We start from the raw sequence: 15,205 nt of genomic DNA on the forward strand, positions 1-15,205 counted from the left end.
AGCCATGTGTATGCTGTATGTGACGTCTGGTATACCAGCCATGTATATGCTGTATGTGACGTCTGGTATACCAGCCATGTGTATGTTGTATGTGACGTCTGGTATGGTTGGTGTGTTGTTAACTATGAGTGGCTGAGCGTAGATGAAAATGTAAGAGTGCCTTTCGTGGCCACCATTACTCTCTGTCAGTCTAGTAGTTCATACCTGTGCCCTGAGACAGCCCGGTGGCTGGCTGCTGGTCACACAATCTTCCTCCACCTTCGCCATAAATGCATGACTTTGACTGTGTGCGTCAGTTTCTGTCAAGGGCCATAGAAAGAGATAGAGAAAGAGATATAGAAAGTCTAACTGATTATGGTTAGAAAAGGAATATGTAGGGTCAGAAAGCTTTTCAAAATAAGACTTACTGCCTAACCATTTGTTATGTATTGGAGCTATCAGATGTAACAAGATTCCTTTGTTCTGTGCAGATCAAGAAATATGTAATCTTGATTAAATGACTTGATCATAATCGTAAAGCTTCACGGACATTTACCCCTCTGCTCAGGTAGGCGTTGAACTGTAAACGTTGGAGTATGACTCACAACGCAGCATCAAATTGTTAATTATTCAGACACAGTAAAGACATCTTAAATGTACGGCGCACGTCGGGTCCACCCTCGTCTCTCACCCGCACCTCCCACTCATTCACGAGGCGTACAATACTGGTCTGAGCGGCCGCACTCTGCTAGTAAGTGGATAGCAGCGGCCGAGTGCATAACTATCTGGACTCCGTCAGCAGCAGGTGACTGAGTGCACAGGTGAAGACCTCAGCTCTGATGATATTAGTTGTATGGCTATGCTAAGATATTTAGCGGTATAGATGGATGCGCTTCATCATGCTTTTGTATGTAAATTTGTAATATTTTTCTAAGTTCCTTCATTGTGTTTCCAGCGAGTATATAGTCAGAGTCGTACAAAATTTACCAGGAATCCAAGTTCTTCACTTACTGACTTTGTATGTATGACCTTGTGTTCATGAGATTTATACTAAGGTCTATATGTCTTAGATATTTAATATATATATATATATATATATATATATATATATATATATATATATATATATATATATATATATATGATTGAAAGACTCGTACTGGATGCCAGACTCGAGAAGAATACTTTGTTTCTGGATCACAGATGTTGCTAAACTCGAGGAATGGCCCAGGAGTTTGCAGTCTGGACGAGTGACGTCTGTGTTACCAACCTGGATTATTGACCCCGGAACTGACGAACTGGAAGAGTGATCTCACTGTTACCAGACGATAAGAGTAAGTCCGGTGTTGCCAAACTGAGCTCAGTGTTGCTGGAGTAGAGGAGTGGACCCGGGATTGCCGGAGTGGAGGAGTAATGGCTCGGCCACTGCAGGAGGTGCTGGAGGATCCGGGAGTAATCTTCGACCTATGGCAACGTCCCGCCACCTTCAGGTACCAACCTTCCGTCTCTCTACTCGCATTACTCACTCTCGCTACACTCATCCCACCCATATCATTTCACATTGACTGTATCACTGCTAAGTTTAACAGATACAACATGTTTTGTTGGGTTTAACAGCCATCGACCTATAAGTAAGGTTATTAGACCTGCACCCTGTTAAATTTTTGACTGTGTAAAGTCCCTACATGATAATCATATCAATACCTGTAAGTCCTAGCTGGTCCTATAGGAGATGAAAAAAAGAAAAAATATTTGTGGAAGGAAAGTTAGTAAGTAGTTATTGTGTCAACGTTTGTAGCAAACACATACAACTCAATAATGGAAGTATTATTGAATGACCTCATCAAACATAGTAGAAATATCAATACTAATCCAAATTCCAGTTTATATAGATTAGATAACTTTATAAGAGGACAAACTGAATCATTTTTCTCATGACATTGGTTAACTTGAGAGAGGTAAGGTCGTCGAGGGTGACCTGTGCCGTAATATCTTCACCCGTCTCTTGCTTGGCTTGCTTGTCCCTCCCAGTGATGGCTGGTAAATCATGATGGTTCTCTTTATCTGTTCTCAGTCTTGACAACGTAAATATACGAAAGCACTTGACATTTCGAATTTGTACCTCAGATCACAACGGTCTCTCTTGGCCCAACTTAGTGTATTTGGTGATGGACTGTCTATATTCCTACCTCATTTAGTATTGTTCTTCTGTGTTTTCTCAACTGTAAGTTTTTCTATATTTCCGTCTCCATATTCTGTATTTAGGTTGTATGCAACATATACTGCTCATCATGATACTGTTAATTTGTACCACTTTTAGTATTTTCCCTCACTTTTTATGTTATACTCTGTGGGATTTTTGCAGGGAAAAAATGCAATTGAGTGGGAGATGTATAAAAGAAAGAGACAGGAGGTCAAGAGAAAGGTGCAAGAGGTGAAAAAAAGGGCAAATGAGAGTTGGGGTGAGAGAGTATCATTAAATTTTAGGGAGAATAAAAAGATGTTCTGGAAGGAGGTAAATAAAGTGCGTAAGACAAGGGAGCAAATGGGAACTTCAGTGAAGGGCGCAAATGGGGAGGTGATAACAAGTAGTGGTGATGTGAGAAGGAGATGGAGTGAGTATTTTGAAGGTTTGTTGAATGTGTTTGATGATAGAGTGGCAGATATAGGGTGTTTTGGTCGAGGTGGTGTGCAAAGTGAGAGGGTTAGGGAAAATGATTTGGTAAACAGAGAAGAGGTAGTGAAAGCTTTGCGGAAGATGAAAGCCGGCAAGGCAGCAGGTTTGGATGGTATTGCAGTGGAATTTATTAAAAAAGGGGGTGACTGTATTGTTGACTGGTTGGTAAGGTTATTTAATGTATGTATGACTCATGGTGAGGTGCCTGAGGATTGGCGGAATGCGTGCATAGTGCCATTGTACAAAGGCAAAGGGGATAAGAGTGAGTGCTCAAATTACAGAGGTATAAGTTTGTTGAGTATTCCTGGTAAATTATATGGGAGGGTATTGATTGAGAGGGTGAAGGCATGTACAGAGCATCAGATTGGGGAAGAGCAGTGTGGTTTCAGAAGTGGTAGAGGATGTGTGGATCAGGTGTTTGCTTTGAAGAATGTATGTGAGAAATACTTAGAAAAGCAAATGGATTTGTATGTAGCATTTATGGATCTGGAGAAGGCATATGATAGAGTTGATAGAGATGCTCTGTGGAAGGTATTAAGAATATATGGTGTGGGAGGAAAGTTGTTAGAAGCAGTGAAAAGTTTTTATCGAGGATGTAAGGCATGTGTACGTGTAGGAAGAGAGGAAAGTGATTGGTTCTCAGTGAATGTAGGTTTGCGGCAGGGGTGTGTGATGTCTCCATGGTTGTTTAATTTGTTTATGGATGGGGTTGTTAGGGAGGTAAATGCAAGAGTTTTGGAAAGAGGGGCAAGTATGAAGTCTGTTGGGGATGAGAGAGCTTGGGAAGTGAGTCAGTTGTTGTTCGCTGATGATACAGCGCTGGTGGCTGATTCATGTGAGAAACTGCAGAAGCTGGTGACTGAGTTTGGTAAAGTGTGTGGAAGAAGAAAGTTAAGAGTAAATGTGAATAAGAGCAAGGTTATTAGGTACAGTAGGGTTGAGGGTCAAGTCAATTGGGAGGTGAGTTTGAATGGAGAAAAACTGGAGGAAGTGAAGTGTTTTAGATATCTGGGAGTGGATCTGGCAGCGGATGGAACCATGGAAGCGGAAGTGGATCATAGGGTGGGGGAGGGGGCGAAAATTCTGGGGGCCTTGAAGAATGTGTGGAAGTCGAGAACATTATCTCGGAAAGCAAAAATGGGTATGTTTGAAGGAATAGTGGTTCCAACAATGTTGTATGGTTGCGAGGCGTGGGCTATGGATAGAGTTGTGCGCAGGAGGATGGATGTGCTGGAAATGAGATGTTTGAGGACAATGTGTGGTGTGAGGTGGTTTGATCGAGTGAGTAACGTAAGGGTAAGAGAGATGTGTGGAAATAAAAAGAGCGTGGTTGAGAGAGCAGAAGAGGGTGTTTTGAAGTGGTTTGGGCACATGGAGAGAATGAGTGAGGAAAGATTGACCAAGAGGATATATGTGTCGGAGGTGGAGGGAACGAGGAGAAGAGGGAGACCAAATTGGAGGTGGAAAGATGGAGTGAAAAAGATTTTGTGTGATCGGGGCCTGAACATGCAGGAGGGTGAAAGGAGGGCAAGGAATAGAGTGAATTGGAGCGATGTGGTATACAGGGGTTGACGTGCTGTCAGTGGATTGAATCAAGGCATGTGAAGCGTCTGGGGTAAACCATGGAAAGCTGTGTAGGTATGTATATTTGCGTGTGTGGACGTATGTATATACATGTGTATGGGGGGGGGGGTTGGGCCATTTCTTTCGTCTGTTTCCTTGCGCTACCTCGCAAACGCGGGAGACAGCGACAAAGTATAAAAAAAAAAAAAAAAAAAATATATATATATATATGATGTTTGCGTCTTACATTTCATATCCAAGTTTTGTGACGCAGTTTTTTCTTTTTTTTTTATTGATTCCTGATGATGCTTCTGTGAATGCAAGAGCTTGATTGAAATGAAATAAATAATTTTGGACAAATGGTATCTGAGCACCCACTTAATAGTAGAATAATATTGAAAAAATTAGAGGACATAAAAAAGAAGATTGAAAACCTCCTTTTTTTATTTCAACTTCTAAAAGAGGAAACAGAAGAAGGATTCAAGCGGGGAGTGCTTACCCTCCTCGAACACACAGACTGGGGTGTCTGAATGTGTGTGGATGTAACCAAGATGAGAACAAAGGAGAGATAGGAAGTATGTTTGAGGAAAAAAAAACTGAATGTTCTGGATCCAAGTGAAACGAAACTCATGGATAAAGAGAAAGAACCCTTTAGAAATGTCTTAAGAGTAACGTCAGAGGTTAGTGAGAAGACAAGAGCTATGGATGGAGTAGCACTACTCTTGAAGCACGAGTTGTGGGAGTGTGTGATAGAATATATGAAAGTAAATTCTAGATTGAATTGGGTAAAACTGAAAGTGGATGGCGATAGATGAGTGATTACTGGTGCTTATGCACTTGGCAATGAGAAGAAAAATCATGAGAAGCAAGTGTTTTAGAAGCACTTGAGTGTGTCAGCAGTTTTAGTGCACGAGACCGGGTATCAGTCATGAGTGATTTGAATGCAAAATGTAGGTAATGTGGCAGTTGAAGGTACAATTGGTGCGTATGGGGTACTCAGTGTTATGAATGGAAATGTTGAAGAGCTTGTGGAATTGTGTGTTAAAAAAAGACTGGTGGTTGGGAATACTTGGTTGAAAAACAGAGATATACACAAGTATACGTATGTGATTAGGAGAGATGGTCAGCCAGCATTACTAGATTACGTATTAATTGATAGGCGTGTAAAAGAGAGACTTTTGCATGTAAATGTGCTGAGAGGGATAGCTGATGGGATGTCAATTCACTATCTTCTGGAGGAGAAGGTGAACATTTGTAGAGGTTTTCGAAAAAGAGGAGATAATGTCAGGAAGAATAGAGTAGTGAGAGTATGTGAGTTAGGAAAAGAGACTTGTGTGAGGAACTACCAAGAGAGACTGAGTACAGAATATCAAAAGGTGGGAGCAAATGAAGTGAGGGGAGCGGATGAGGAATGGGAGGTATCTAGGAAAGCAGTGATGGCATGTGCAAGAAATGCATGTGGCATGCTAAAGGTGGGAGGTGGACAGATTGAAAAGGGTAGTGAGTGGTGGGATGAAGAAATAAAGTTGCTAGCGAAAGAGACGTTTGGGAGGTACTTAAATTTAAGGAAGGAGTGCAAATGATTGGGAGATGTACAAGTGAAAGTGGCTGGAGGTCAAGAGAAAGGTGCAGGGGTTGAAAAAGAGAGCAAATGCGAGTTGGGATGAGAGAGTATCATTAAACTTTAGTGTGGATAAAAAAAAAATAGAAGGTAAATAGTGTGCAAAAGACAAGAGAACAAATGGAAACGTTGGTGAAGGGAGCAAAAGGGGAAGTGATAACAGGTAGTGATAGAATGAGGAGAGGGAGAGTGCAATTTGAAGGATTGCTAAATGTGTTTAATGACAGAGTGACAGATGTAGGGTGTTTAGGTCGGGGTGGTATGCGGAGTGAGAGAGTCAGGAAGACTGGTTAGGTAAGAAAAGAGAAAATGTTGTGAAAGCCTTGAGGATGATGAAATGCGGCAAGGCGGCGAGATTGGATGGAATTACAGTTTGATTTATCAAGAAAGAGGGTGACTATGTTGTTCATCGGTTGGCAAGGTTATTCAGTGCATGTATGGATCATGGTGAAGTGCCTGAGGAATGCATGTATAGTGCCATTTTATAAAGGCAAAGGGGATAAAGGTGAGTGTACAAACTACAAAGGCATAAGTTTGTTGAGTATTCCTGGAAAATTATATGAGAGGGTATTAATTGGGAGGGTGAAAGCATGTACAGTATCAGACTGGGAATGAGCAGTGTGGTTTCAGATGCGTGAGGATGTGTGGATCAGGTGTTTCCAATGATCAATGTGTGTAATAAATGCTTAGAAAAAATGATGAATTTGTATGTGACATTTATTTATCTGGAGAAAGCATATCATAGGGCTGATAGATATGCTTTGTTGAAGGTAATCTTATGATTGCAGTGAGAATTTTTATTAAGGATATAAGGCGTGTGTACAAATAGAAAGAGAGGAGAGTGATTGGTTCCCAGTGAAGGTCGGTCTATGGCAGGGGTGTGAAATGTCACCATGGTCGTTTAATTTGTTTATGGATGGGGTGGTTAGGGAGGTAAAGGCAAGAGTTTTAGTGAGAGGGCCAGCGAAGTGAATCAGTTGTTGTTCGCCAATGATACACCATTGATGCTCATCCTCCTCGAAGGCTTGGATTGGGGTGTCTAAATGTGTGTGGATGTAACCAAGATGAGAAAAAAGGAGAGATAGGTAGTATGTTTGAGAAAAGGAGACTGGATGTTCTGGCTCTGAGTGAAAAAAAAAAAAGCTCAAGGGTAAAGGGGAAGAGTGGTTTGGGAGTGTCTTGGGAGTAAAGCTAGGGGTTGGTGAGAGGACAAGAGCAAGGGAAGGAGTAGCACTACTCCTGAAACAGGAGTGGTGGGAGTAAGTGATAGAGTGTAAGAAAGTAAACTCTAGATTGATATGGGTAAAACTGAAAGTGGATGGAAAGGGATGGGTGATTATTGGTGCATATGCACCTAGGCATGAGAAGAAAGATCATGAGAGACAAGTATTTTCCGAGCAGCTGAGTGAGTGTGTTAGTAGTTTTGATGCACGAGACCGGGTTATAGTGATAGGTAATTTGAATGCAAAGGTGAGTAATGTGGCAGTTGAGGGAATAATTGGTGTACATTGGGTGTTCAGTGTTGTAAATGGAAATGGTGAAAAGCTTGTAGATTTGTGCGCTGAAAAGGACTGGTGATTGGGAATAACTGGTTTAAAAAGAGAGATACACATAAGTATACGTATGTAAGTAGGAGACATGGCCAGAGAGCGTTAATGGATTACGTGTTAATTGATAGGCGCGGGAAAGGGAGACTTTTGGATGTTAATGTGCTGAGAGGTGCAACTGGAGGGAAGTCTGATCATTATCTTGTGGAGGCGAATATGAAGATTTGTAGAGGTTTTCAGAAAAGAAGAGAGAATGTTGGGGTGAAGAGAGTGTTGAGAGTAAGTGAGCTTGGGAAGGAGAATTGTGTGAGGAAGTACCAGGAGAGACTGAGTACAAATGGAAAAAGATAAGAACAAAGGCCGTAAGGGGAGTGGGGGAGGAATGGGATGTATTTAGGGAAGCAGTGATGGCTTTCGCAAAAGATGCTTGTGGCATGAGAAGCGTGGGAGGTGGGCAGATTAGAAAGGGTAGTGAGTGGTGGGATGAAGAAGTAAGATTATTAGTGAAAGAGAAGAGAGAGGCATTTGGACGATTTTTGCAGGAAAATAATGCAAATCGGTGGGAGGTGTATATATGAAAGAGGCAGGAGGTCAAGAGAAAGGTGCAAGAGGTGAAAAAGAGGGCAAATGAGAGTTGGGGTGAGAGAGTATCATTAAGTTTTAGGGAGAATAAAAGGATGTTTTGGAATGAGGTAAATAAAGTGCGTAAGACAAGGGAACAAATTGGAACTTCAGTGAAGGGGGATAATGGGGAGGTGATAACAAATAGTGGTGATGTGAGAGGGAGATGGAGTGAGTATTTTGAAGGTTTGTTCAATGTGTTAGAAGATAGAGTGGCACACATAGGGTGTTTTGGTCGAGGTGGTGTGCAAAGTGAGAGGGTTAGGGAGAATGATTTGGTAAACAGAGAAGAGGTAGTAAAAGCTTTGCGGAAGATGAAAGCCGGCAAGGCAGCGGGTTTAGATGGTATTGCAGTGGAATTTATTAAAAAAAGGGGGTAACTGTGTAGTTGACCGATTGGTAAGGTTATTTAATGTATGTATGTCTCATGGTGAGGTGCCTGAGGATTGGCGGAATGCTTGATTAGTGACATTGTACAAAGGCAAAGGGGATAAAAGTAAGTGCGCAAATTACAGAGGTATAAGTCTGTTGAGTATTCCTGGGATATTATATGAGAAGGTATTGATTGAGAGGGTGAAGGCATGTACAAAGCATCAGATTAGGGAAGAGCTGTGTGGTTTCAGAAGTGGCAGAGGATGTGTGAATCAGGTGTTTGCTATGAAGGATGTATGTGAGAAATATTTAGAAAAACAAATGGATTTGTATGTAGCATTCATGGATCTGGAAAAGGCATATGTTAGAGTTGATAGAGATGCTCTGTGGAAGGTATTATGAGTATATGGTGTGGGAGGCAAGTTGCTAGAAGCAGTGAAGTTTTTATCGAGGATGTAAGGCATGCATACGAGTAGGAAGAGAGGAAAGTGAATGGTTCCCAGTGAATGTTCGTTTGCGGCAGGGGTGCGTGATGTCTCTACAGATGTTTAATTTGTTTATAGATGGGGTTGTTAGGGAGGTGAATGCAAGAGTTTTGGAGAGAGGGGCAAACATGCAGTCTGTTGTGGATGAGAGGGCTTGGGAAGTGAGTCAGTTGTTGTTCACTGATGATACAGCGCTGGTGGCTAATTTGGGTGAGAAACTGCAGAAGCTGGTGACTGAGTTTGGTAAAGTGTGTGAAAGAAGAAAGCTGAGAGTAAATGTGAATAAGAGGAAGGTTATTAGGTTCATTACGGTTGAAGGACAAGTCAACTGGGAGGTAAGTTTGAATGGAGAAGAACTGGAGGAATTGAAGAGTTTTAGATATCTGGGAGTGGATTTGGCAGCGGATGGAACCATGGAAGCGGAAGTGAGTCACAAGGTGGGGGAGAGGGCGAAGGTTCTGGGAGTGTTGAAGAACGTGCGGAAGGCGAGAACGTTGTCTCGGAGAGCAAAAATATTTTAAGGAATAGTGGTTCCAACAATGTTATATGGTTGCGAGGCATGGATGTGTTGGAAATGAGATTTCTGATGACAATATGCGGTGTGAGGTGGTTTGATCGAGTAAGTAATGAAAGGGTAATAAAAAAGAGAGTAGTTGAGAGAGCAGAAGAAGGTGTATTGAAATGGTTTGGTCACATGGAGAGAATGAGTAAGGAAAGATTGACAGAGAGGATATATGTGCCTGAGGTGGAGGGATCGAGGAGTGGGAGATCAAAATGGAGGTGGAAGGATGGAGAGAAAAAGAATTTGAGCGATCGGGCTTGAAAATACAGGAGGGTGAAAGGCGTGCAAGGAATAGAGTGAATTGGAACGATGTGGTATACCGGGTTCGACGTACTGTCAATGGATTGAACCAGGGCATGTGAAGCGTCTGGAGTGAACAATGGAAAGTTTTGTGGGGCCTGGTTGTGAAAGGGAGCTGTGGTTTCGGTGCATTACACATGACAGCTAGAGATTGAGTGTGAACGAATTTGGCCTTAGTTGTCTTTTCCTAGTGCTACCATTTGTGCGCGCGGGCGGAAGGGGTGCCATTTCATGTGTGGCGGGGTGGCAACGAAAATGGATGAAGGCAGCAAGTATGAATATGTACGTGTTTATATATGTACATGTTTATATATGTATATGTCTGTGTATGTATATGCATGTATACTTTGAAATGTATAGGTATGTATATATGCGTGTGTGGGCGTGTATGGGCGTTTATGTATATACATGTGTATGTGGGTGGGTTGGGCCATTCTTTTGTCTGTTTCCTTGCGCTACCTCGCTAACGCGGGAGACATTTACATTAAAGATATTTTCTATTGAATCTAAGTTAAAGTACCCTAGATCTTTCACTGATAAATCCCTTAAGTTGGCAAAGAAATAATTCTACTGAGTTGATCCCAAACCTCCGATTGACACCAAGAATATATATATATATATATATATATATATTTTTTTTTTTTTTTTTTGTCGCTGTCTCCCGCGTTTGCGAGGTAGCGCAAGGAAACAGACGAAAGAAATGGCCCAACCCCCCCCCCATACACATGTATATGCATACGTCCACACATGCAAATATACATACCTACACAGCTTTCCATGGTTTACCCCAGACGCTTCACATGCCTTGATTCAATCCACTGACAGCACGTCAACAACATTGTTGGAACCACTATTCCTTCAAACATACCCATTTTTGCTTTCCGAGATAATGTTCTCGACTTCCACACATTCTTCAAGGCCCCCAGAATTTTCGCCCCCTCCCCCACCCTATGATCCACTTCCGCTTCCATGGTTCCATCCGCTGCCAGATCCACTCCCAGATATCTAAAACACTTCACTTCCTCCAGTTTTTCTCCATTCAAACTCACCTCCCAATTGACTTGACCCTCAACCCTACTGTACCTAATAACCTTGCTCTTATTCACATTTACTCTTAACTTTCTTCTTCCACACACTTTACCAAACTCAGTCACCAGCATCTGCAGTTTCTCACATGAATCAGCCACCAGCGCTGTGTCATCAGCGAACAACAACTGACTCACTTCCCAAGCTCTCTCATCCCCAACAGACTTCATACTTGCCCCTCTTTCCAAAACTCTTGCATTTACCTCCCTAACAACCCCATCCATAAACAAATTAAACAACCATGGAGACATCACACACCCCTGCCGCAAACCTACATTGACTGAGAACCAATCACTTTCCTCCCTTCCTACACGTACACATGCCTTACATCCTCGATAAAAACTTTTCACTGCTTCTAACAACTTTCCTCCCACACCATATATTCTTAATACCTTCCACAGAGCATCTCTATCAACTCTATCATATGCCTTCTCCAGATCCATAAATGCTACATACAAATCCATTTGCTTTTCTAAGTATTTCTCACATACATTCTTCAAAGCAAACACCTGATCCACACATCCTCTACCACTTCTGAAACCACACTGCTCTTCCCCAATCTGATGTATATATATATATATTCTTTCTTTCTTTTTCTTTCATACTATTCGCCATTTCCCGCGATAGCGAGGTAGCGTTAAGAGCAGAGGACTGGGCCTTTGAGGGAATATCCTCACCTGGCCCCCTTCTCTGTTCCTTCTTTTGGAAAATTAGAAAAAAAAAAAAAAAACGAGAGGGGAGGATTTCCAGCCCCCCGCTCCCTTCCCTTTTAGTCGCCTTCTACGACACGCAGGGAATACGTGGGAAGTATTCTTTCTCCCCTATCCCCAGGGATAATATATATATATATATATATATATATATATATATATATATATATATATATATATATATATATATATATATATATATATAGTGGATGGGCCATTCTTCGTCTGTTTCCTGGCGCTACCTCGCGGATGCAGGAAACAGCGATTAAGTATACAATATATATATATATATATATATATATATATATATATATATATATATATATATATATATATATATATATATATATATATACATATATATATATCCTGCCCCTGGTGTCCCATCCAACTTTATAAGGTTCCGGCAGCGATCAGGAAACCGGCCACGTTCACTGCTCCGGGTCATAGTTCATAAATTATATATGTGTGAGTACATGTGCGTATGTGCGGGAAGTGCTGGGCAATTGAGCAATAAGTGTTCGGTGCCTACGTTATAGTAGTTGCATCGTGGGCATAAAGGGTCCTGGGATATGCTGAAACGGTGTTGAAGGGATGAGTGATATCCATGGTGTAGATGGGTAAATGTGATTTCCATGTGTCTGGGGAGTGTGGCTTGTGATGTGTGAACTTTTTGGCTGAGTTAGGAGGGCGGTTGTTTATGTTGTTTAGTGCTTACCTAGTCATTTCACTGAGTATTTGTTTTATTGGTGTTATATTGCTGGGGGTGAGAAGCTCTCATTAGAGATTGTTGAATTATGAGGTAGGGGTAAGTTTTTTATTTCTACTTGGGTTGATGGAGTGGTTTTGGTGTGAAGGGTCTAGTGCTGTTATATTGTAATGACAGCCACGTATGTTGCAGTGGGATTGTAATGGGAGCATCTTTGTTTCATTGTGCAGGTGCTGAGTATATGTAGTTGCTATGCAGCCAGTGATTGTTACAAGTGCTATATTTTGTGTGGTTTGCAGCTTTGATATATCAGCTTTTGAATGGGAGGAAGACCATGCTGATGAGGCATAGTTTGGAGTGGAACAGATGCATTGTTTGTAGAGAATGCTGAGGAATTCTATTTCTTGCCTGAATCTAATGCCAATCAGTGATCTAAAGTCATTTAGTATGCGTGTTGCTCTTGTCTGTTTCAGGCATGGAAAGTAAATATCATGTGTGTGACATTCACTTCCCACACCAAAAACATCAACACAAGCAACATATAAAATACCCTCATTATACTAACTTACACCAGTTTCAGACAAGGTGACCAGCTTACAAAGTGATTTGGGGGCCCCAGATGGTATAAGGGAATTACACTGATTGTGAAAAGTCACTAGTGGTGAGGCTGTATTATCATCACTGAAAAACAGAGTGCAGTGTCATCAAAGAACTTATTATTTCAGAAAAGGCAACCATATCTCTTCCACTGAGTGTAGTGCAGCCTCAGGCTGTAGGAGCTTCTGAGAAAAAAAAAGACCTTGGTAACACCAGGACTCTCTCAACAAGAGGTCCTAGGGCAATTAGACAACAAATGATAAATAATAAATCTTTTACAAGCAATTCATCAGCTCCACCCCAAACTATGCCCTACCTGGTCATTCACTCTGCCAAAAGAAAATACTGTTTAACAAAGCTGCAAACTACATAAAATGTTCATTGCTTAACTACCACAAGCATTCAGCCCCTACACAGTGAAACAAAGACTTTTTCATTACATTCCCTCCTCAATATTCTTTGCTCTCAGTTCTTTGCAATGGTGCCACACCCTTCTCATCCACACCACTCCATAACTAACCACAACTTCCCAATCAGAAACAAAAAGCATACCCATCTCATATTTTAACATTCCGTACTAACACGACATGTACACACTGAAATGACCTGAGAAGCACTAAACATATACCCATTAAAAGTATACTCCTCAGCTACCTATATAACAGACTTTCTTGTTTGCCTCTAGACACCAGCCATCTCTACAACATTACAAATACCAATTCAACAGAAGACCCTTCCTGTCCAAGATGCAGCTTCCCTACTGAGCACTTACTCCTAAACTCTCTTGCTTGCATTTCACACACATACAAAAAACACCATAATCCATGACCTATCATTCTGTCCAGGGGACATGACCGGCATCTCAAGCACTATGGAAGCTCCATAGACAGAGCTCCTAGAGCATAAGGGCAAGGTATATATATCATATAACCCTAGGACCCCATTTTCTGGTGCACTTGCAGTTTTGAAGCTGTTCTTCACATGGAAGGAGGGAAATGATGGGCTTCTTTTGAGCAACAATGTCCCTGATAAGTACTCCTTTCCATCCACTGATGATACAGCCTTGCTAAAGGTAACCTCATTTAAAGTGTGAACAACCTGTTTGTTGTTTCCTTATCCATGTACCTGGATGCAATTTTACTATTTGCCAGCGGACAGTTTGTCTCCTTTACTGTTCATATATATATATATATATATATATATATATATATATATATATATATATATATATATATATATATATATATATATATACATTTCATCAGGTATTCCATAAACGTCCTCGATTGATCGGTGTGTAACATTTGATAACGTTCAGTCTTAAGCTTCATATCTTCACTTAATTTCCTCTGTTTCTCTCGTTGCACGATCCCGGGTCTAACTTCCTGCAGTGAGTCTGCTGATTAGTTGTGCTTCTCCTACATATCCTTACCCACTACTCTCAATAACTCCTCCATGTGTTTTTATCTTGCGCTGCCTCTAGGACATATGGAACCGAGACATCAGACTTTATTTGCATTGTACTGTATCTCAATTCTTTCTTCAGAATATTCACTTCTGGAATCGTCTCCAATAAGTTGAATTTTTGTTCCCAGCCATTGACTATGATTTTCAGATCCTTAACTTTTCCCTCACTGAAACTGAATCTTCTTTGAAGAAAAACGCTAATTAATGGAAATTGAGTCACCGAAGTTGGCAACACTCATGAGCCTGAGCCTCGGACCTGGGAACCCAACTGCACTCCCAACCTCCCATACTACTGCCAAAATTTGGCACACTCAAACTTCATATCCAATACATATATCACTCAGGAGACCCTTTAACCTTCTACCTCCCTCCTCTTCCTCCCTTTCCTCTTCCTCCTCCTCCTCTTCCTCCTCCTCCCCTCTCCCCTCACGCTAACTTATACAAAAAGAGGCTTCGTGGGCTGGAGACTCTCCTGAAAAGAGCATTTAGCACATCCTGGAGTTCTTGTGTGGTCAACTATCACTAAATGTTTGCGTTTATGCTTGTGTAAGTGGCTGGCTGCAGCGAGGTAGACATGACCCCAGGGTGATGACCAGAGCATGATGTGATCGTCCGTCCGCTCTGAGAGCGGCCTACTTGTGGGGGAGACGCTGGTGGTGTTGGACCTCGCTGCGCCAGACTCTTTGTTCTCGAGAGACTTTACTTTACTTTCTAAGTTCTTGTGCGAAATATTTGCAGCAAAAACATGAGGTAGGTAAATGTGTGAGGCTCGTGTAAGGCACGTGAGAGACACAGGGTGTCAGGTAACGTGTGCTGACTCCTGCAGGTTCAAAGACGGAGCATCATTGCTGGTGTCGGGGGTGTCGTGGCCACCTCACCTTCACGTGCTGGTGCGGGATGACGGAAGTC

At 41.7% G+C, this 15,205-nt stretch overlaps 1 protein-coding gene across 1 annotated transcript in view; it reads left to right on the top strand.

The window, feature by feature from the left end:
• Positions 1–1,194: 1,194 nt before the first annotated feature.
• LOC139753541 (probable glutamate receptor) overlaps positions 1,195–15,205 on the top strand; it is a 79,056-nt gene continuing 65,045 nt past the window's right edge. The window contains 2 exon segments of the mRNA XM_071670189.1: positions 1,195–1,469; positions 15,123–15,204. Coding sequence (XP_071526290.1) covers positions 1,393–1,469; positions 15,123–15,204 — 159 coding nt within the window. The 5' untranslated portion in view covers positions 1,195–1,392.

Source organism: Panulirus ornatus, chromosome 14, assembly GCF_036320965.1.
Source record: "Panulirus ornatus isolate Po-2019 chromosome 14, ASM3632096v1, whole genome shotgun sequence".
NCBI lineage: Eukaryota > Metazoa > Arthropoda > Malacostraca > Decapoda > Palinuridae > Panulirus > Panulirus ornatus.